Source organism: Bufo gargarizans, chromosome 6, assembly GCF_014858855.1.
Source record: "Bufo gargarizans isolate SCDJY-AF-19 chromosome 6, ASM1485885v1, whole genome shotgun sequence".
Classification (NCBI taxonomy): Eukaryota; Metazoa; Chordata; class Amphibia; order Anura; family Bufonidae; genus Bufo; species Bufo gargarizans.
The window spans coordinates 71,097,057-71,121,450 of record NC_058085.1 but is presented as its reverse complement, the minus strand read 5'-3'; the positions used below and the strand labels follow the sequence as shown (position 1 = coordinate 71,121,450).

The window sequence follows — 24,394 nt, the reverse complement described above, 5'->3', positions numbered from 1 at the left end:
ACACAGACCCTATTGGACAGACTATTAGCAGATTTGGTTTCCAGTACCATCTCTATGCTGATGACACACAACTATACATTTCATCCCCCGACATCACCCCTGCTGTACTACAGTCCACCAGTGACTGTCTGTTTGCTGTCTCTAACATCAAGTCCTCTCTCTTTCTGAAACTGAATCTTTCTAGTGTTGATCACGAATATTCGAATTGTGAATTTTTATTGCGAATATAGGTACTTCGAAAATTCGCGAATATTTAGAATATAGTGATATATATTCGTATTTTCGAATATTCAAGATTTTTTATTGCGAATTTTCGTAATGCAAGTTTTTATCATGAATTTTTCAATTGCCGAGTAAAAACATGATTCCTCCCTGCTTCTTGCTTGTGGGCCAATAACTCATTGGCCCACAAGCAAGAAGCAGGGAAGAATCATAACTTTAAATGGGAAAAATTATGAATGTTCTAAAAAACAAATATATAGCACTATATTGAATATATTAGTTTTTTCGAATATTCATTATATTCTAAACCAAGAATATATAGCAATATAGCGAATATTCAAAAAAAAACAATATAGAGCAATTTAGATAATATAGTGCTATAGTCTTCTTTGTCTAATAGTTGTAATTTTTTTCTCATCTGAAGTTCAGATTGGAAAAAAATTTCAACTATTGAAAAAAAAGATTATAGCACTATATTATCTAAATTTGTCTATATTAGTTTTTTCGAATATTCGCTATATTACTATATATTCTTGTTTTAGAATATTACGAATATTTGAAAAAAACAAATATATTCGATATAGTGCTATGACTCATTGGCCCACAAGCAAGAAGCAGGGAGGAATCATGTTTTTGCTCGGCAACTGAAAAATTCGCGAAAAAAATTAGCATTACGAAAATTCGCTTTACAAAAATTTGCATACTACGCGATCATTACCATGTCGATTTTTCGATTGAAAAAAATCGAATTCACGAATATTCGGCGAATATTCTACAAAATATTCACAAGATATCGCAAATTCAAATATGACCGCTTCCGCTCATCACTAAATCTTTCCAAAACTGAACTTCTGGTGATTCCTCCATCTACTAACCTACTTAAGCCTGATATCTCCATCCCAGTGTGCTCCACTATCATCAAGTCCTAGGCAGCATGCACGCTATGTTGTTGTTATGTTTCACACTGTTCTTTCATTCACCACCTATATTCAATCTCTTGCCTGCTCATGCCACCTGAACCTCATAAACATCTCTGGAATTCGCCCCTTCTTTACTAAGGAAACAAAAAATCTTATTGCTGTAGTGATCCATTCCCATCTCAATTACTGTAACTCATTACTAATTGGTCTCCCCCTCACCGGACTCTCCCCTCTCCAATCTATCCTGAATGCAGCAGACAGGCTCATCTATCTGTCTAACCGCTACTCTAATGCCTCTGCCCTGTGCCAATCATTGCACTGGTTGCCCATACGGTACAGGATTCACTATAAAGTCCTCATTCTCACCCACAAAGCCCTCCACAGTGCAGCACCCCCTACATCTCTGCTTTCATTTGTGTCTACCACCCTGCCCATGTCCTCCATTCAGCTAATGACTAACGTCTGACATCCACCATAATCCGAACTTCTCACTCCCATCTGCAAGCCTTCTCCCGAGCTGCATCAGTTCTCTGGAATGTCCTACCCCAAACAATTAGGTTAATTCACAACATCCACAGTTTTAGGCACTCCCTAAAAACACATCTTTTTAGGATAACCTACCATATCCCCTAATTTAACTCTCCTCCATTCACCGAACCACCACTACCACCACTACCACCTTCAGCATCATTCTTCTGAACCTGATCCATTGTCAGATATCAACCACACCCCATGCACTCAGAAGTACTACAGATATCAGCTGTTGTGTGGCTCATGCAGCCTTAGGTCTACTCCCCTATTGTGTTTTAAGATGGTCAGACTATTGCATAAATCAAGCACTTTTTGTTTTTACTTTTGTCTCACCCCTATCTCCTATAGACTGTAAGCTCTTGTGAGCAGGGCCCTCATTCCCCTTGTTTTAATTGTGGACTTGTTTGTTGCTATATTATTTACAGTATGACTCTGTTTGCACTTGAACCACCTGATTGCAAAGCGCTGTGGAATATCTTGGTGCTAAATAAATAAACATTATTATTTTATCAAATTTTTTTTTTTTTTGCTGTAACCATGGAGTCACCATCCTATACAATAAGCATTTAAAGTAAAAAAAATAAAGTAACATTTTAAAGGAAAGAATTTCTTACATAAAATGTGCCTTGACATGCCACTTTCCGCTAATCTCGATGAAGGCTCCTGAGATTGAGAGCTTTAGACCAAAATTGGGGACCAGACTGATCTGTGAACTGGGTAACTGGAAATTTCGGATAGTCATACTGTAATCGAATAATACACCAAGTTAATCATATGAATATTTCTATCACATGACCTTCAGTAAGATTAAAGTTAACCAGGAAATTCACTGTTAAATCAGACAAGGCCAGGTTTCTGCAGTCAAGAAGGAGAGGGAAGGGCTGTTAGAAAAAGCAGGAGGAGCAAGGGTGCACAGAGTGGCTTGGGCCTGCCCGTTGTGAACTCAATTTTAAATTTGCATAGAGATTGAAAATACTTTTTCTCCAGAATGAAGCAACATATGGCTTAGTGAAAGACATCATTACATTCAGCTAAGCTAGCCCTACAAGACATTCTGCCTGGCTTATCATTGAATTTCCTCTTGACAGTCTATCTTTAAGGCTGACAGTATTGTTGTAGGCAATATTATGTTTAGGCCAAGTTCACACTTCAGTTATTTGGTCAGTTATTTCCATCAGTGACTGTGAGCCAAAACCAGGTGCATATCAAAGACAGAGAAAAGGCACAAATCTTTACATTACATCTGATCTCTGAGTAGGCTTCACCAGGGGTGGATTAAGTGCATATCAGGCCTGGGGCTGTCTACCAAACTCGGGCCCCTCCCTCAATTTTAGTTTAGTGTTTTTTTCTGTATGAAGAGGCTGTGGAGTTTCGTGAGCGCCACAGTCTCTGCCTAGGCCATATGACATCATATTCATTGTTAGCGTGGCCTAGATGCAGCTCAGTTCCACCCGAGTCATGTGGGCTGAGCTGCAATACCAAGCACAGTGCTATCAAATGGACAGCGCTGTGCTTGGTAAGGAGCAAAGAGGCTGCGGCACTCAATAGAACATCGCTGTCTCCTCAAACAGCACAGGTGCGAAATGATATAATCAGGCCCACCTGCGCCAGGATTTTACTACCACATAGGCCTCAGGCCTACTAGGCCTGAAGCCTATAGCAGTGATCGACAGCAGGGCAGGGAACTATGTGCTCCGTGCCCCGCCATAGTAAGTGGGTGTTTGGGTAGGCATTGGCCCCACCACCGATGCCTTGCCCGGGGCTGCCGACCCAAACGCCCCTATTATAATTCGCCATTGGGCTTCAAATCACCACTGTTTTGGCTCACAGTAACTGATGGAAAACAAATAATTGAAGTGTGAACTCACTCTTACAAGTAGATTATAACTCTTGGGCCCCAATACGAAATCTGTCTTGGGACCCACCACACATCTACCATGTGCCTGTTACAAAACTGGTACCTTCTTATCTTATAGAGAGGCCTGTGAGTCCCTCAGGCAACAAGATCGAGGTGTAACTTCTACTTTAGCACCCACTATAGATACCTCTTTCGGATGGAGACTGTGGCTGTAACTATTTTGTGAGTATTGTGTTAGCCATTATTATGGAGGCAATGTGCTCGTCTTGGGGTTACTGTCACTATTATCAGGTTGCTGTGGCCTTTACTGTTCATCGAACACTGTGCTATTATCTTTTCTGTTCTGTAAGACACATCTGACATCTGGTTACCTCTCAAAACTGTACTTGACTTTTCCCACGGGGGTATGTGCCGAGCCGGAGAAATCTGGAAGGTGAATCTTAGAGAGTTGCTGTTGCAGAACGATCATGCCCTCCTGTCGAGCTGAGGAAAGCAAGCGATGATATCCAGTGTATATGAGCATGCAACAAATCTATTTTCTACTCTTAAATAGTAGAGCAAATGGTTTCATCCCAGTAATCATATACCAGAAAGCAGCATCTGACATGCAATGATGCCCCCTTTTTAATTCACATTCTTATCTATTATATCCCTTGTTCTCCTGAAAAGGACTACAAATAGGTGTTCTTATGCAGACTTGGGGTTCACAGACATAACATTCTGTGAAAATGTTCCATGATTTGGAATTCGAAAGTTAGTTATGGGTTGGGACAAGTAAGATTTGGCTGATAAGACAAATAGGGCAAGCGCAGGAATGCAGTAAGTTCTTCAACTAGCTGTGGGTGCTGCTCCTGTTTCTTAATGGTCTCTCTACTCTCCCCTTCCCTTCTCTTAGTTTTAGGACTCATGCACATGACCATTGGCTATTTTGCGTTCTGCAAACTGCGGATCTGCAAAACACGGATTCCAGCCGTGTGTATTCTCTATTTTGCACAACGGAATAGACTGGAATGGAGCCCCAACGCGTGTTTCGCGTAAGCTTCCTCAGGGGGTATATGTGCGGCACATACACCCCCTGAGGAAGCTTACGCGAAACGCGCGTTGGGGCTATTTTGGATCACTAGTCTGGTATTTATGTAATTTTCTATTTACCATAATGTTCATTTTATTGTCCATGTACATTGTATCTTTTGCACTTTGCACTTTAACTCATGTACTGTATTTGGCTCCAATATCTTGCTCACGTTTTTGGTGAGGTCATTGCAACACGTACTCCATTTGGGTATTCATTAATTATTTAGAATCTCCTTGACCTTTTCATGAATTGTTTTTATATGTCGTCCATTTTGTGATCCTTTCCCACCCTGTGTGTCTCTCATCCACCAATGTATTGTTTGTCAATGTATTTTATCGGATTTTCCCTTTTTTGGGAACCATAATAAAGTTTATACATATTGTTAGTCGTGCTTTGCCCTTTTTTCTTTTAGGTGTTGAAAAATTAAATCATTGTGTAAAACTTACATAAATAAAAAGAAAAGTATACATATTAGGTATCGTCACATCCGTGACAACCTGCTCTATAAAAATACCACATGATCTAACCTGTCAGATGAATGTTGTAAATAACAAAGGAAAAAAAGGTGCCAAAACTGCTATTTCTTGTTACCTTGCCTCACAAAAAGTGTAATGTAGAGCAACCAAAAATCATATGTACCCTAAACTAGTACCAACAAAACTTCCAACCTATCCCATAGTTTATAAAATGGGGTCACTTTTTTGGAGTTTCTACTCTAGGGGTGCATCAGGGGGGCTACAAATAGGACATAGTGTCAAAAAAATAACAGTCCAGAAAAATCTGCCTTCCAAAAACCGTACGGCATTCATTTCCTTCTGCGCCCTGCCGTGTGCCTGTACAGCAGTTTACAACCACATATGGGGTGTTTCTGTAAACTACAGAATCAGGGTCATAAATATTGAGTTTTGTTTGGCTGTTAACCCTTGCTTTGTAACTGGAAAAAAAAATATTAAAATGTAAAATCTGCCAAAAAAAGTGAAATTTTGAAATTGTATCTCTATTTTCCATAAATTTTTGTGGAACACCTAAAGGGTTAATGACATTTGTAAAATCTGTTTTGAATACCTTGAGGGGTGTAGTTTCTAGAATGGGGTCATTTTTAGGTGGTTTCTATTATGTAAGCTTCACAAAGTGACTTCAGACCTGAACTGGTTCTTTAAAAAGTTGGTTTTTGAAAATTTCTGAGAAATTTCAAGATTTACTTCTAAACTTATAAGCCTTGTAAGTTACGTCCCCAAAAAATAAAATGTCATTCCCAAAATGATCCTAACATGAAGTAGACATATGGGAAATGTAAAGTAATAACTATTTTTGTAGGTATTAATATGTATTATAGAAGTATAGAAATTTTAACTTTTGGCAAATTTGGTATTTTTTTTATAAATAAAAATGTTTTTTTTTTTTACTTCATTTTACCAGTGTCATGAAGTACAATATGTGATGAAAAAACAATCTCAGAATGGCCTGGATAAGTCAAAGCGTTATAAAGTTATCACCACATAAAGTGACACTGGTCAGATTTTCAAAAAATGGCCTGGGCAGGAAGGTGAAAATGAGCCCGGTCCTTAAGGGGTTAAACTAATAACACACAAAGAATTTAATGTTACCATGTTTTTATTTAACACACCATGTAAACATTCACAGTGCACGTGTAAAAAGTATGTGAACCCCTAACTAATGACATCTCCAAGAGCTAATTGGAGTGAGTCGTCAGCCAACTGGAGTCCAATCAATGAGATGAGATTGGAGGTGTTGGTTACAGCGGCCCTGCCCTATAAAAAACACACACCAGTTCTGGGTTTGCTTTTCACAAGAAGCATTGCCTGATGTGAATGATGCCTCACACAAAAGAGCTCTCAGAAGACCTACGATTAAGTATTGTTGACTTGCATAAAGATGGAAAGGGTTATAAAAGTATCTCCAAAAGCCTTGCTGTTTATCAGTCCACGGTAAGACAAATTGTCTATAAATGGAAAAAGTTCAGCACTGCTGCTACTCTCCCTAGGAGTGGCAGTCCTGTAAAGATGACTGCAAGAGCACAGCGCAGACTGCTCAATGAGTTTAATAAGAATCCTAGATGTCAGCTAAAGACTTACAAAAGTATCTGGCATATGCAAATATCCCTATTAGCGAATCTACGATACGTAAAACACTAAACAAGAATGGATTTCATTGGAGGATAACACAGAGGAAGCCACTGCTATCTGAAAAAACATTGCTGTATGTTTACAGTTTGCATAAAAGCACCTGGATGTTCCACAACAGTACTGGCAAAATATTCTGTGGACAGATGAAACCAAAGTTGATTTGTTTGGAAGAAACACACAACACTATAAATGGAGAAAAAGAGGCACAGCACACCAACATCAAAACCTCATCCCAACTGTGAAGTATGGTGGTGGGAGCATCATGGGTTGGGGCTGCTTTGCTGCGTCAGGGCCTGGACTGATTGCTATCATCAACGGAAAATGAATTCCCAAGTTTATGAAGACATTTTGAAGGAGAACTTAAGGCCATCTGTCCACCAGCTGAAGCTCAACATAAGATGGGTGTTGCAACAGGATAACGACCCAAAGCATAGAAGAATGGCTTAAACAGAAGAAAATACACCTTCTGGAGTGGCCCAGTCAGAGTCCTGACCTCAACCCGATTGAGATGCTGTGGCATGACCTCAAGAAAGCGATTCACACCAGACATCCCAAGAATATTGCTGATCTGAAACAGTTCTGTAAAGAGGAATGGTCAAGAATTACTCCTGACCGTTGTGCACGTCTGATCTGCAACTACAGGAAACGTTTGGTTGAAGTTATTGCTGCTAAAGGAGGTTCAACCAGTTATTAAATCCAAGGGTTCACATACTTTTTCCACCTTCATTGTCAATGTTTATATGGTGTGCTCAATAAAAACATGGTAACATTTAATTCTTTGTGTGTTATTAGTTTTAGCAGACTGTGATTGTCTATTGTTGTGACTTAGATAAAGATCAGATCACATTTTATGACCAATTTGTTCAAAAATCCATATCATTCCAAAGGGTTCACATACTTTTTCTGGCAATTGTAACTGGGGATATATAGTCCACTTAAAGGGGTTGTCTGAGTTTTTTTTTGTTCTTTGTAGGTTTCTAACTAGGCAAATGTAAGGACTTTACAATTTACTCACTTTATCTCCATTTGCTGCTTTCTCAGATTTCACTGAGGGTCACAAGACCTGTGATGTCAGCTTCTCTCCCTGCTCTGATGATGTTTTATGCACAAGAGATGTCTTATATGAGTATGTACATAGACTTTACTGTGCTGACCACGACCTCCTTCAGTCTGTTCTCTCCCTGGATTCTTAACCCCTTCAGCGGCACAGACTTAGGGCTGAAAGCTTTACTGAGTAGCTGCAGGTAATGAAGAGACAAATTCTGGGCACAGGAGCTGACAGAGGAGTTCTGCAGAGCATTGCACAAGAACAGGTAGGGGGGAAGATCCTGTGTGTATCAGCAGTGTCACTATACAGCCGGGACTTGTAGTCCTACACATACAAAATATTGCTGAGTCTCCCAGCAGGCTGACATTTCACTCGGGGCAGACTTATTCACTACCTTTGCAGAGCAGGGGAAGTGGCAGAGATTACTGTTATTGCAGGCAAACAAAGGGCCAGAAGAGAAGCAAGGAAATGAGAAAATAGATATTATTTGGGCGAAAACTTGCTTAGCTCAGTTATATATTGCTGACCATCAGATTTACAGTGCTATATTTTTTTTTTCATAACTCATAACTCGGACAACCCCTTTAACCACTTCAGCCCCGCTAGGTGAAACCCCCTTCATGACCAGGCCACTTTTTACACTTCGGCACTACACTCCTTTCACCGTTTATCGCTCGGTCATGCAACTTACCACCCAAATGAATTTTACCTCCTTTTCTTCTCACTAATGGAGCTTTCATTTGGTGGTATTTTATTGCTGCTGACATTTTTACTTTTTTTGTTATTAATCAAAATGTAACGATTTTTTTGCAAGAAAATGACATTTTTCACTTTCAGCTGTGAAATTTTGCAAAAAAAACGACATCCATATATAAATTTTTCGCTAAATTTATAGTTCTACATGTCTTTGATAAAAAAAAAATGTTTGGGCAAAAAATAAATGGTTTGGGTAAAAGTTATAGCATTTACAAACTATGGTACAAAAATGTGAATTTCCGCTTTTTGAAACGGCTCTGATTTTCTGAGCACCTGTCATGATTCCTGAGGTTCTACAATGCCCAAACAGTATAACTACCCCACAAATGACCCCATTTCGGAAAGTAGACACCCTAAGGTATTCGCTGATGGGCATAGTGAGTTCATAGAACTTTTTATTTTTTGTCACAAGTTAGCGGAAAATTATGATGATTTTATTATTTTTTTTTTTTCTTACAAAGTCTCATATTCCACTAACTTGCGACAAAAAATAAAAAATTCTAGGAACTCACCATGCCCCTCACAGAATACCTTGGGGTGTCTTCTTTCCAAAATGGGGTCACTTGTGGGGTAGTTATACTGCCCTGGCAATTTAGGGGCCCAAATGTGTGAGAAGAACTTTGCAATCAAAATGTGTAAGAAATGACCGGTGAAATCCGAAAGGTGCACTTTGGAATATGCGCCCCTTTGCCCACCTTGGCAGCAAAAAAGTGTCACACATGTGGTATCGCCGTACTCAGGAGAAGTTGGGGAATGTGTTTTGGGGTGTCATTTTACATATACCCATGCTGGGTGAGAGAAATATCTTGGCAAACGACAACTTTTCCCATTTTTTTATACAAAGTTGGCATTTGACCAAGATATTTTTCTCACCCAGCATGGGTATATGTAAAATGACACCCCAAAACACATTGCCCAACTTCTCCTGAGTACGACAATACCAGATGTGTGACACTTTTTTGCTGCCAAGGTGGGCAAAGGGGCACATATTCCAAAGTGCACCTTTCGGATTTTGCAGGCCATTTTTTACACATTTTGATTGCAAGGTACTTCTCACACATTTGGGCCCCTAAATTGCCAGGGCAGTATAACTACGCCACAAGTGACCCCATTTTGGAAAGAAGACACCATAAGGTATTCCGTGAGGGGCACTGCGAGTTCCTAGAATTTTTTATTTTTTGTCACAAGTTAGCAGAAAATGATGATTTTTTTTTTTTTTCTCTTTTTTCCTTACAAAGTCTCATATTCCACTAACTTGCGACAAAAAATAAAAAATTCTAGGAACTCGCCATGCCCCTCACGGAATACCTTGGGGTGTCTTCTTTCCAAAATGGGGTCACTTGTGGCGTAGTTATACTGCCCTGGCAATTTAGGGGCCCATATGTGTGAGAAGTACTTTGCAATCAAAATCTGTAAAAAATGACCGGTGAAATCCGAAAGGTGCACTTTGGCATATGCGCCCCTTTGCCCACCTTGGCATCAAAAAAGTGTCACACATCTGGTATCGCCGTACTCAGGAGAAGTTGGGGAATGTGTTTTGGGGTGTCATTTTACATATACCCATGCTGGGTGAGAAAAATATCTTGGTCAAATGCCAACTTTGTATAAAAAAATGGGAAAAGTTGTCGTTTGCCAAGATATTTCTCTCACCCAGCATGGGTATATGTAAAATGACACCCCAAAACACATTCCCCAACTTCTCCTGAGTACGGCGATGCCAGATGTGTCACACTTTTTTGCTGCCAAGGTGGGCAAAGGGGCACATATTCCAAAGTGCACCTTTCGGATTTTGCAGGGCATTTTTTACACATTTTGATTGCAAGGTACTTCTCACACATTTGGGCCCCTAAATTGCCAGGGCAGTATAACTACGCCACAAGTGACCCCATTTTGGAAAGAAGACACCCTAAGGTATTCCGTGAGGGGCACTGCGAGTTCCTAGAATTTTTTATTTTTTGTCACAAGTTAGCAGAAAATGATGATTTTTTTTTTTCTCTTTTTTCCTTACAAAGTCTCATATTCCACTAACTTGCGACAAAAAATAAAAAATTCTAGGAACTCGCCATGCCCCTCACGGAATACCTTGGGGTGTCTTCTTTCTAAAATGGGGTCACTTGTGGCGTAGTTATACTGCCCTGGCAATTTAGGGGCCCATATGTGTGAGAAGTACTTTGCAATCAAAATCTGTAAAAAATGACCGGTGAAATCCGAAAGGTGCACTTTGGCATATGCGCCCCTTTGCCCACCTTGGCATCAAAAAAGTGTCACACATCTGGTATCGCCGTACTCAGGAGAAGTTGGGGAATGTGTTTTGGGGTGTCATTTTACATATACCCATGCTGGGTGAGAAAAATATCTTGGTCAAATGCCAACTTTGTATAAAAAAATGGGAAAAGTTGTCGTTTGCCAAGATATTTCTCTCACCCAGCATGGGTATATGTAAAATGACACCCCAAAACACATTCCCCAACTTCTCCTGAGTACGGCGATACCAGATGTGTCACACTTTTTTGCTGCCAAGGTGGGCAAAGGGGCACATATTCCAAAGTGCACCTTTCGGATTTTGCAGGGCATTTTTTACACATTTTGATTGCAAGGTACTTCTCACACATTTGGGCCCCTAAATTGCCAGGGCAGTATAACTACGCCACAAGTGACCCCATTTTGGAAAGAAGACACCCTAAGGTATTCCGTGAGGGGCACTGCGAGTTCCTAGAATTTTTTATTTTTTGTCACAAGTTAGCAGAAAATGATGATTTTTTTTTTTCTCTTTTTTCCTTACAAAGTCTCATATTCCACTAACTTGCGACAAAAAATAAAAAATTCTAGGAACTCGCCATGCCCCTCACGGAATACCTTGGGGTGTCTTCTTTCCAAAATGGGGTCACTTGTGGCGTAGTTATACTGCCCTGGCAATTTAGGGGCCCATATGTGTGAGAAGTACTTTGCAATCAAAATCTGTAAAAAATGACCGGTGAAATCCGAAAGGTGCACTTTGGAATATGCGCCCCTTTGCCCACCTTGGCATCAAAGAAGTGTGACACATCTGGTATCGCCGTACTCAGGAGAAGTTGGGGAATGTGTTTTGGGGTGCCATTTTACATATACCCATGCTGGGTGAGAGAAATATGTTGGCAAAAGACAACTTTTCCCATTTTTTTATACAAAGTTGGCATTTGACCAAGATATTTATCTCACCCAGCATGGGTATATGTAAAATGACACCCCAAAACACATTCCCCAACTTCTTCTGAGTACGGCGATACCAGATGTGTCACACTTTTTTGCAGCCTAGATGCGCAAAGGGGCCCAAATTCCTTTTAGGAGGGCATTTTTAGACATTTGGATCCCAGACTTCTTCTCACGCTTTAGGGCCCCTAAAAAGCCAGGGCAGTATAAATACCCCAGTAATAAAGGGATAAAGGACGGCTCACCTCTGGTTTGGGATGGCAAGGTGCACCAAAATAGATGTTGTACCCAATCACCAAGAACAATAGTATTAAAAAGAAGTAAAATGGGCACTCATATATCTAGATCACAAGGTAGGCAAAGCGACTCAAATATTAGTTTATTAATAGCGATAAGTTGAACAAATTTATATGAGCAATACACAATAATAATGTTCCCTAAATAGAACTAATTTCCCGAAATCAGCATAAAATAGTAAAACTTATAAAATTGATAAAATAAATATTACAACTGTCCACTGTTATAGCTGATAAAAGATCCAAATGTCCAATCCAGTGTTAATAGGTCCAATCTGGCATTAGTAGATGTAACACAGTACTTTTGTCTTCTATTATCTACAACAGTGGTTTACAGCAAATATATCTCCAGAAAATAAATAAATAAATCAGTGAGTGAATAAATAGATGAATAATAAGTGCACAGTGACTAATAATGACCAATGGGTAAAATGCAGCATAAACTGCTACATAAAATCCACTGGATCAAAAATATATAATTATAAAACAATAAGTGAGATAATGTGTATAGATAAATATATAAATATATTTCTGAAGAGTCAATAAAGTGGCTGTATACCACTGATGCCGCAGTGTTTCTTTAGTAATAGAACATGTGGCCTAAAATCCTGGTTTGGTCCGTACAATTGTCCACAAATATATTCAGTTTGAGCAGATATCTGCCTGAATAGGCTGTATGTTTGAACAACCGCAATATAAGCAGCAGGATACTTGAGCAATGTTATAAATATGTCCAGCAATATTACGCAATATTCAAACAGCAGATCAAGATGTTTGGGCAGCAATATACATATATCCAGCAGTATTATGGAGCTGAATGGCTCTTACTCACATATCGTCCTATTCCCACCGTGGCGTCCCACGTAGTGTAGAAGCAAACAGGACTTGCCTTTGGATAACACAGCTGAATTAGCTGTTAACGATGCTGTATCCACCCGGCTGTGAGCAGAAATGCTGGCTGTGTCAGGCTGCAGATCCACGTCCAATGTCTTTGCTTGAGGTAGATGGATATTCTGCCTCTTTGGATCGAATACTTCTCACGCTTTAGGGCCCCTAAAATGCCAGGGCAGTATAAATACCCCACATGTGACCCCACTTTGGAAAGAAGACACCCCAAGGTATCCAATGAGGGGCCTGGCAAGTTCAAAGAAATTTTTTTTTTTTTGCATAAGTTAGCGGAAATTGATTTTTTTTTGTTTTTTCTCACAAAGTCTCACTTTCCGCTAACTTAGGACAAAAATTTCAATCTTTCATGGACTCAATATGCCCCTCAGCGAATACCTTGGGGTGTCTTCTTTCCAAAATGGGGTCAGTTGTGGGGTGTTTGTACTGCCCTGGCATTTGAGGGTCTCCGCAATCATTACATGTATGGCCAGCATTAGGAGTTTCTGCTATTCTCCTTATATTGAGCATACAGGTAATGAGATTTTTTTTTCCGTTCAGCCTCTGGGCTGAAAGAAAAAAATGAACGGCACAGATTTCTTCATTCGCATCGATCAATGTGGATGAAAAAATCTCAGCCAAAAAAAATAAAATGGAGGGGAAAGGCGTCTGCCAGGACATAGGAGCTCCGCCCTACATCCATACCCACTTAGCTCGTATGCCCTGGCAAACCAGATTTCTCCATTCGCATCAATCGATGTGGATGAATAAATCATTGCTGGGATTTTTTTTTTTATATATATATACATACAAAGCGCTTGCCAAAGCATAGGAACGCCGCCTCCTCCTCAGCTCGTATGCCTCGGCAAACGTATCTGTCACTGCAGAGGAGAAAATCCCGTCTTGCAGCGCCGCATACACCGACTTGCGTGTAATCTGACAGCAGCGCAATGCTTCTGTCAGAATGCACATCGGTGCTGCAGCTAGTAGATCGGTTGGTCCACCTGGAAGGTAAAAAGACAAAAAAAAAAAAAAAGAAAAAAACAGGCCACAACGCAATAATTTTATTAACTTTGGAACAGAACATGTAACTTTAACTTTTGGAACTAAACATTAACCTGTTTGCTTACCTGTTTTTTTTTTTGTTTTTTTACCTTTATAGAACAAACCTCTCCTTCCCCATGGGTCAATGTGCAAAGCGCAAATCGCCCAAAGATGTGGCGAAGTGCGTTATGCACTTTGTCCCATGTGAAAGGAGACGTTTGCAGCAGCAGTGAGTGAATGGGCACTAATAGCCCTGTGTGCCTGTCCTGGTGAGATGATCCCTATACTAATAGTGTACCTGTGAGTGGTACTTCCGGAAACACTCTCCAAAGCATAGGGCAGGGTGGTCCGGACAGTCAGGACAGAAATAACGGGTGTCACGCCTTATTCCACTCCTGCTACAGACACGACATCTTTTTCGGGGTGACGGTTGGGTTGAGGTACCAGGAACGACATTGGGGAAATGTCGCTCGTGTAGACGGCTAACTACACTGGTGGTTGGGGCCACGGAACCTCCTGGATACAGGAGGTTCTCAATGATCTCTTCCTGAAATTTGAGGAAGGATCCAGTTCTCCCAGCCTTACTGTAGAGAACAAAACTATTGTAGAGAGCCAATTGAATTAAATATACAGACACCTTCTTATACCAGCGTCTGGTGCGTCGGGAAACTAAATACGGAGACAACATCTGGTCATTGAAGTCGACCCCTCCCATGTGGAGGTTATAGTCGTGGACTGAGAGGGGCTTTTCAATGACACGGGTTGCTCGCTCAATTTGTATTGTCGTGTCTGCGTGAATGGAGGAGAGCATGTAAACGTCACGCTTGTCTCTCCATTTCACCGCGAGCAGTTCTTCGTTACACAGTGCGGCCCTCTGCCCCCTTGCAAGACGGGTGGTAACGAGCCGTTGGGGGAAGCCCGCGCGACTAGTTCGCGCGGTACCACAGGCGCCAATCCGTTCTAGAAACAAATGCCTAAAGAGGGCCACACTTGTGTAAAAATTGTCCACATAAAGATGGTACCCCTTGCCGAATAAGGGTGACACCAAGTCCCAAACTGTCTTTCCACTGCTCCCCAGGTAGTCAGGGCAACCGACCGGCTCCAGGGTCTGATCTTTTCCCTCATAGACCCGAAATTTGTGGGTATAGCCTGTGGCCCTTTCACAGAGCTTATACAATTTGACCCCATACCGGGCGCGCTTGCTTGGGATGTATTGCTTGAAGCCAAGGCGCCCGGTAAAATGTATCAGGGACTCGTCTATGCAGATGTTTTGCTCTGGGGTATAAATATCTGCAAATTTCTGGTTGAAATGGTCTATGAGGGGCCGAATTTTGTGGAGCCGGTCAAAAGCAGGGTGGCCCCTGGGACGGGAGGCGGTGTTGTCACTAAAGTGCAGGAACCGCAGGATGGCCTCAAAACGTGCCCTGGACATGGCAGCAGAGAACATGGGCATGTGATGAATCGGGTTCGTGGACCAATATGACCGCAATTCATGTTTTTTTGTCAGGCCCATGTTGAGGAGGAGGCCCAGAAAAGTTTTAAGTTCGGAAACTTGGACTGGTTTCCACCGGAAAGGCTGGGCATAAAAGCTTCCCGGGTTAGCGGTGATAAATTGTGTGGCATACCTGTTTGTTTCGGCCACAACTATGTCTAAAAGCTCCGCAGTCAAGAACAGCTCAAAAAATCCCAGGGCCGAACCGATCTGAGCCGTCTCAACCCGAACTCCAGACTGGGCAGTGAAAGGGAAAACTACAGGTGCGGCTGAAGTTGGGGACTGCCAATCAGGGTTTGCCAGCACCTCTGGGATTCTAGGGGCTCTACGGGCACGTCTTTGCGGTGGCTGCGACGGGGTCACTACTGCACGTGCCACCGTACCAGCTTCAACTGCCCTTCTGGTGCTCGCTACTTCACCAGGTTGTACGGCAGTGCTGGTACTAGGTCCAGGGAGGGCTGGGCTGCTGGTGTATGCCTCACCACGTAATCCGACAGCACCAGCCCCACTCTGCTGCTCTTGAAGCGGATCCTGCGCAACCTGCGGTCTAGCGACACGGGGCCGGGTACGCCTGGTGCTATCAGGGACCTCAGCCTCCTCGTCCGAACTTTGGGTCAGAGAGCCACTGCTTTCTACAGGTTCGTATTCTGACCCGCTGGATTCATCAGATGAGGGTTCCCACTCCTCATCCGACTGGGTCAGAAGCCTGTAGGCCTCTTCAGAAGAATACCCCCTGTTTGACATGTGGGCAACTAAATTTAGGGGTATTCCCTGAGACTACCCAAGAAAAAAAAAGCAAGCCTGTCTTACAAAGGGGAGCCTAGCGAAGTACCGGAGGCCGCTGCGGTTGATAAAAAATATCAAAACTGATTTTTTTATCGCCGCAGTGCGTGTAAAGTGAATGTGCAGTGATCAAAAAAAAATTTTTTTTTTGTCACTGCGGTGGGGCGGGTGTGGGCGAACGCACGTGTGGGCGACCGATCAGGCCTGATCGGGCAAACACTGCGTTTTGGGTGGAGGGCGAGCTAAAGTGACACTAGTACTATTATAGATCTGACCGTGATCAGTTTTGATCACTTTCAGATACTATAAAAGTACAAATGCTGATTAGCGATACGCTAATCAGCGAATAACGGACTGCGGTGCGGTGGGCTGGGCGCTAACTGATCGCTAACTACCTAACCAAGGGACCTAAACTATACCTAAAACCTAACGGTCAATAACAGTGAAAAAAAAAAGTGACAGTTTGCACTGATCACTTTTTTCTTTTCACTTGTGATTGACAGGGGGTGATCAAAGAGGTGATCAAAGGGTTAATTGGGGTTCAGGGGGGTGATCAGGGGCTATAGTGTAGTGTTTGGTGTACTCACTGTGAAGCCTGCTCCTCTGCTGGATCCAACCGACGAAAAGAACCAGCAGAGGAGCAGGCAGCCATATAACAGATCATATTTACAAATATGATCTGCTATCTGGCACTTTGATTGGATTTTTTAAAAATCAGCAACCTGCCAGCCACGATCATTGGCTGGCAGGTTGCTGACGAAATACTTCTGTGCGAAATGCCGGCGCGAACTGCGCATGCGCGCGCGCATAGTCGCGTCATCTCGCGTCTCGCGAGATGACGCGTATATGCGTGACTGTGCGCAGCGCTGCCACCTCCGGAACGCACATGTGCGTTAGGCGGTCCGGAGGTGGTTAACCACTTCAGCCCCCCTAGCTTAAACCCCCTTAATGACCAGACCACTTTTTACAATTCTGCACTATACTAATTTCACGGTTTATTGCCTGGTCATACAACTTACCACCCAAATGAATTTTACCTCCTTTTCTTCTCACTAATAGAGCTTTCATTTGGTGGTATTTTATTGCTGCTGACATTTTTACTTTTTTTTATATTAATCGAAATTGACCGAATGTTTTTTTTTTTAAACTTCATTTTTCACTTTCGGTTGTAAAATTTTTCAATTAAAACTACATTTCTATATAAATTTTTCTCTAAATTTATTGTTCTACATGTCTTTGATAAAAAAATGCAATAAGTGTATATTTATTTATTTGGGTAAAAGTTATAGCGTTTACAAACTATGGTGCAAAAATGTGAATTTCTGCATTTTGAAGCAGCTCTGACTTTCTGAGCACCTGTCATGTTTCCTGAGGTTCTACAATGCCCAGACAGTAGAAACACCCCACAAATGACCCCATTTCAGAAAGTAGACACCCTAAGGTATTCGCTAATGGGCATAGTGAGTTCATGGAAGTTTTTATTTTTTGTCACAAGTTAGTGGAAAATGAGTATTTTTTATTTTTTTTACAAAGTCTCATATTCCACTAAAAAAAAAATGACAAAAAATAAAATTTTACATGAACTAACCATACCACTCACGGAATACCTTGGGGTGTCTTCTTTCCAAAATGGGGTCACATGTTGGGTATTTATGCTGCCCTGGCATTTTAGGGGCCCTAAAGCGTGAGAAGTATTTTGGAATCCAAATTCGTAAAAATGCCCTGTGAAATCCTGGAAATTGGGCCCCTTTGCGCATCTTGGCTGCAAAAAAGTGTCACACATGTGGTATCGCCGTACTCAGAAGAAGTAGCGCAATGTGTTTTGGGGTGTCTATTTACATATACCCATGCTGGGTGAGAGAAATATCTCTCTAAAATACAACTTTTCCAATTTTTTTTATACAAAGTTGTCATTTGACAGAGATAGTTCTCACACAAAGTTTGGGTATATGTAAAAATACACACCAAAACACATTGCCCTACTTCTCCTGAGTATGGCGATACCACATGTGTGACACTTTTTTGCAGCCTAGGTGCGCAAAGGGGCCCAAATTCCAATGAGTATCTTTTAGTAGGGCATTTTTAGGCATTTGGATTCTCACACATTAGGGCCCCTAAAATGCCAGGGAAGTATAAATACCCAAGTGACCCCATTTTGGAAAGAAGACACCCCAAGGTATTCCGTGAGGGGCATAGCGAGTTCCTAGAATATATTTTTTTGGGCACAAGTTAGCGGAAATTTTTACATGAACTCACCATACCCCTCACGGAATACCTTGTGGTGTCTTCTTTCCAAAATGGGGTCACATGTGGGGTATTTATACTGCCCTTGCATTTTAGGGGCCCTAAAGCATGAGAAGTAGTTTGGAATCCAAATGCGCACAAGTTCAGGCCTGATCTGGCGAACACTGCTTTTTTTGTAGAGCCTATAGAACATGTCCTATTCTTGTTCGCAATTGCGGACAACAAAATATATTTTCTATATAGTTCTGGCAATGTGCGCATCCTCAAAATGCGGAAAGCACATTACCGGTGTCCGTGTTTTGCAGATCCACGGTGTCCGTGTTTTGCGGATCGGTGGATCCACAAAACACATACGGACGTCTGAATGGAGCCTTACAAGGGGGTGATCAATGACAGGGGGGTAATCAGGGAGTCTATATGGGGTGATCAGGGGTTAATAAGGGGTTAATAAGTGACAGGGGGGGGTGTAGTGTAGTGGTGCTTGGTGCTACTTATTACAGAGCTACCTGTGTCCTCTGGTGGTCGATCCAAGCAAAAGGGACCACCAGAGGACCAGGTAGCAGGTATATCAGACGCTGTTAAAACAGCGTCTGATATACCTTTCAAGAGTTAAACAAATTGCATCTACAGCCTGCCAGCGAATGATCGCCGCTGGCAGGCTGTAAATGCACTAGTTTACCTGCCATTCCTGCGCGTCGAAGAGGAATAAATCGAACGCCTCCGGACCACAATCCCGGAGGCGGTTAGGTATTATATGGTGCTATACCAGCCCCAGTGGGTTTCTGATTTGTTTTTGTATGCCGCTGCTATTGATTTTAATATTTGATCTTTTCATTGTATATTATATCTTGATTATATTCATTAAGGATGTACTGTGTGTGTGATTCTATATTAGAGTGGTAGATTTCTGAGGTACACACAGTTGTGTTATTAAATTGGGAGCTCTATTTTTTTTCTAATGTTGGGGTGAATTACGGATTTGCATCAACTCTGCATGCCCTGACCTCTGCCTGCTTCCTGGCTACAAGTATTGCCAGATCCCTTGGTACTTGGCTCTGGTGTCAATGATCCCCCTGGGTCAGCAGCCATCCACAATAGTAGCTTGGCACAGTGGTTTCACACCGACAGTCCTAACATTTAGGCTACATGCACCCGACAGTGAAAAACTGACATGTTATGTACACTTTTTTAACGGCCATCAAATGTCCGTTTTAAGACCAATGGTAATCTACGGGGTTATTCACACGCCAGTTATTTTGTCCATTTTTCACTAACCAACAGCCCCCATACAATTGAATGGGTTTTAATGTTTGTTTCTCAGAAAGGCATCGGTGAAAGAAAAATTCTAAAATGGACAGTTTATCTTTTTTTAACATATTTTTTTTTTTCACTGTTGTGTGCATGTAACCTTACTAGGAGTGATACCACCATATAAGAAAATAGAAAATAATGAATTAAGGACTGCAGACTGCTAACTGAAAATTGTGCAACTCTTTTTTAATCAAGGTGACCACTAACATATGGAAAAATACATTCCCATGTCAAAGGTGTCCATAGCTTTTAAACAGGACCTGTCACCTCTCCTAACATGTCTGTTTTAGTAACTACTTGTATTCCCTATGTAACAATTCGGTCTATTCTTATGACGCCATGCTGTGCCATTCCTGTATTATTCCTGAGAGAAGTTTACAAATAAATTGCCAGCAATGTGCAGTAAAGGTACTGGTGGGTGTTAACTGACTCCAATCAGTGCGGCTGGTGTCAGACTGTGCAGGGACAACCCCCAACTGGTAACTCTTAGCTGTACCTTTACTGCAAGCTTCTGCCTATTTATTCATAACCTAATAGTAGAAATAACAGAGGAATGGCCCAACCTAGAGTCCCAAGAATAAATGCTCTAGAATTATTATTAGGTTTGTGCATTTCTAGAAAAAAAATCCCCAAGTTCCCCAATCATTTACTAAGAACACTTCCCATCTGTCCTTGAGATAACCCCTTTGATTAGCTATCGCCTTCTGTCCAGTCCTAGTTTGCATTGTGAAATATTTTTTGGAGGAAGTTTGTCTTTTGCAATAATAAAAGTTTTACTCATTGTTGCTTTATTGCAACATAGTGCTGACCGGACATAATATTTATAGGGATTTTCCCATCAAAGCATTTAACTAGAGAACTATATTAGAGATGAGTGAATTTCTTGTGTCCGATTTGGTGACTTTTTCAATAAATTTATCTTGGGCCCGAATCAATGCTACATGAATTGAATATGCTTCAAGTGGCCAGACAATTGTTATATGACACTGTGACATATCCTAGGACTTGGAATTTTTATGAAATTATGTTATATTTTCGTTAATTTTTAGGAATTTTTCCTTTTGCTCTCCCGCTTCCTCTTTTAAGCTCTTGAATGCAATGATATCAATAGCAACTAATGTCACCATTAACATATATAGCTAAGGGTAAAAGCATGGTTGACAGCGTTAACAAACAGCATGTTTAAAAACACACTGTACCATTGCATGTGGTACGCTTTTTTATATTAGAAAGCTTCCATAAATTGTTGGGGGCAGAAGATCTTTGAACAAAATAAAGTGTTATGAGAAAAAAACAGCGGCTTGTTGGGACCAAGCATCTAAAATACACTCACCAATTATTGTCATAAGAGACCCTGGCTTGTCCTGCACAAGTGTCCAAAAATTATGTGTTCATGGGAGCAGAATGCGTGCCCGTATTTATAAAAACATGTGTTAATTGTCAGAAGAAACAGTGGGGGAGATTTATCAAAATTGGTGTAAAGGAAAAGTGGCTTAGTTGCCCATAGCAACAAATCATATTCCTCTGTTAATTTTCCAAAGGGCCTCTGAAAAACTGAAAGGTGGAATCTAATTAGTTGCAATTTAGGGCATCTAGTAGTAGTAGTGGCACCTGTGTAGTGGTGATGGTAGTGGAAGTAGGGGTAATAGAAGTGGCAGTAGGTGGATTATCAGTAGGGAGTAGCAGCAGCCACAGCCATAAGGTATGGAACATGATGGTAGGCAGGCAGACAGTGAACATGGTATGTGCCAGGAAAAGGCCAGAGTCCAGGTAGGACTAAACCTGGATGTTGAGGTGGTAAGTCTCCGTTTGCTAATTTGTCTCAGCCCAAAAAAATTATTCCATCATGTTGACGATAATGAACTGGCTGCTGCAGCTTCTGCTGCTTGTGTCAGTGGAGAGAGCAGGAGTTGGGTGACTTTTCAAGAGACAGAGAGGATCAGTGATGACATCAACACACCGGCCAGCGCGATGACATGGTCTTGTCACACATCAGCGCATGCGAGAATTTGTTGCGTTTTCTTCAATCAAGATGGCCAGGACGGCCTCTCTGTGAGAAAATATATGAGGTGAGTATGTATTTTTGTGTTTTTACCGCTGTTTCGGGAATAATTGATTTGTTACCACGAAGAGCAAGGAAATTCGACTTTGTGACAAATCTAATTTTTCCTGAAATTCGGATCACTTCAATTTGCTCAACACTACACCTGTCATTACGTAAGCATACAGCTTGCCATTCTGGCCAGCGTGACAGAGGACCCAGTTCTTTCTGGCCCCAACCCTCAGGATGGCTGGTGTCATCATCAACATCATTCTCCTGCTCCTCCACCACCGACTCCTCCTCCAGTGGCAGAATCACAAAAGCTTCAGATTAATTTCACAAACAAATTTTTCTGAAATTCGTATTCAGTCCAATTTGTTTAGAATCAATTCATTCATCTCTAAACTACATATATGATAATTGGAGATGAGAGTAATAATATTATGTGCACATTTTGTATACATTGCCCACCATATGAAAAACAGTATGGACTTTTGACTATTTTTTTAATCACTTCATTCCAGCTAAAATAAAAAGAAGCTTTACAAATAGTATTAATAGCAAAAAGCTTAATTTTTGTGAATACAGCTCCTTTGCAGATCTATGTGTCTCCGTAGTTACCAGTTACACACCATGTCATCTGATAAACAATAAGGAGCACTAGTTTTTTTTTTTAGGGGGCAGGCGGTCCTTGCCTGTAGCGTCCTGCTGCAGTAGCACTGGTTGCACATAAAGTATATCTGCCCCTGGTCTGTTGTCAAGATGGCATTTTACAGAACACAAATCCCTTGAGTTAGCACTTTACGGTAACTGCGCCATGAAAGAATGGCAAATTATAAGAACCCTGCATAATTGTGATTGCTGCTCTGGACATAATATAGGCTGGAATACTATAGTAGTAAAAGATTAAAAATGTTTTTACAACATCATCTTTACTTGAACTGTAAGTAGATTTATTCTTTATCTAAACTGTTCAAAGGTGAATATTCTTCAGTTCAAAATACAGTTATATGTACCTATCCGTGTAGGGACTTAGATAAAGGCTCATGGGTCCTGGAACCAGAGTTCAGCTTGGGCCCCCCTTCCCTCAGTGCTTATGTGGCACAAGGGTCTTTGGGCCCCCTCAGGCTTCTGGGCCCAGTAGCAACTGCTACCTCTGCACCCCTATAGCTATGCCCATGTATCTGTGTAAGACCTAGTCTATTTACTATGCCTGATGGCTAATATTATAAGCCCTGTTATTACTTATAACGAACCGCAATATAAAAATAACAATAATTCACTACATATTTCTGAAGGAATATGCAAAGTTAATCACACACATCCAACCTGGTACAGAGGATTTAAGAACAGGCCTTAACTACTATAGCATAAATAGCGGTACAATTTTTCACACATCCGATTCTATGTAGGTGCTGCATGTATACATTCCAATGCTAAAACTGCATATGGAAATACCACTACCAAGCTCTTCTCTTAAAGGGGTAGTTTCTAATTAGAGTTGCATACACTGCGTAACTCTTGTCTCTAAGCCGTGTCTGGTATTGCAGCTTGGCTCCATCCTGGGCAACCCATAGTAATGAAGAATTGCTTACTTATCAACATTTCAACAAAGATAAATAATCTCTATTCCTTGTAAAAAAAATCTACTGCTTGAACTGATTGTAGAACATACCATAATCCAGTCCCTTCTGTGTGAGTCTCACCACAAAGCCGGGGTTCACAGCACCTTCTGCAGTCAGACATATAGCCAGAGAAAGGAGGAGATGGGTTACATAGGAGGCCGCCATCTCTGCTGGTTTAGGTGTTTTCCCTCTGTGTCCTATGCAGTTGTAAATCTGTATTTATGTACTGAGCACTTAAAAGGTAACTTATATAAGGAAGTTAGAAACAAAGGAACCAGGAAGTGTGAGATTGTAGTAAGCAATGTATGAGTCATGCAGAGCACATATCTGCTCTCTCTCACTTTCTGTTCAATGATCAATAGACAGATGGATGGACGGATAGATGGATGATAGAGACAGACAGATAGATGATAGATAGATGATAGAGACAGACAGATAGGCAAGCTTCACTTACTTGACCTTTCCCAAGTTGGCTTAAAGTGAAATGTGGAGAGGGGTACAAAGGTGATCTAAGATTTAATGTCCATATACTAGAGGTGAGAGGGAGGAAAAAGAGGGAACTGCTTAGCACTATGTGCAGGTAAACATATGCAACACAGCCTGCTACTACCTGTTTAGGAAGTAGCTATGCTAATGACTGACATATGGGAAGCAATACTGGGGATTGTGAAGAAGAGCGGAACCAAGCTGGGGACTGAAAGATAAAGGAGAGCCAAGCTGTGGACTGAGAAAGAGAGGGGAACCAATGCTGGGCACTGAGAAGTAGAAAAGAGCCAGGTTGGGGACTGAGAAGATAGGAGCCAGGCTTGGGACTGAGAAGAAATGAGCCAGGCTGGGGACTGAAAATAACAGGGGAGACAAGCTGGGGACTAAGATCAGAGGAGTCATGTTGAGCAGTGAGAAGTAACAGATAGATGTCCTGGGAACTAA

At 41.4% G+C, this 24,394-nt stretch overlaps 2 protein-coding genes across 2 annotated transcripts in view; one reads left to right on the top strand and one right to left on the bottom strand.

The window, feature by feature from the left end:
• Nucleotides 1-2,119, top strand: part of KIAA1755 (KIAA1755 ortholog) — a 50,192-nt gene extending 48,073 nt beyond the window's left edge. The window contains exon 17 of the mRNA XM_044299470.1: nucleotides 2,099-2,119. Coding sequence (XP_044155405.1) covers nucleotides 2,099-2,119 — 21 coding nt within the window. The remainder of the gene's footprint in view (nucleotides 1-2,098) is intronic.
• Nucleotides 2,120-2,283: 164 nt separating this feature from the next.
• Nucleotides 2,284-23,681, bottom strand: LOC122941974 (bactericidal permeability-increasing protein-like). The gene is made up of 3 exons (XM_044299469.1): nucleotides 23,515-23,681; nucleotides 3,903-4,014; nucleotides 2,284-2,416 (listed from the first exon to the last, which is right to left on the bottom strand). The coding sequence occupies exons 1-3, from the start codon at nucleotides 23,627-23,629 to the stop codon at nucleotides 2,284-2,286; spliced, it is 360 nt and encodes a 119-aa protein (XP_044155404.1). The 5' UTR covers nucleotides 23,630-23,681.
• Between the last annotated feature and the right edge of the window lie 713 nt (nucleotides 23,682-24,394).

Coding starts and splice junctions, on each gene's coding strand:
- LOC122941974 (XM_044299469.1), bottom strand. CDS start 23,629: ATGGCGGCCTCCTATGTAACCCATCTCCTCCTTTCTCTGGCTATATGT. Junction 4,015..23,514: donor ACAGAAGGGACTGGATTATG/GTATGTTCTACA, acceptor TGCTTTCCTCAG/CTCGACAGGAGGGCATGATC. Junction 2,417..3,902: donor GTCAAGTACAGTTTTGAGAG/GTAACCAGATGT, acceptor ATTCGATTACAG/TATGACTATCCGAAATTTCC.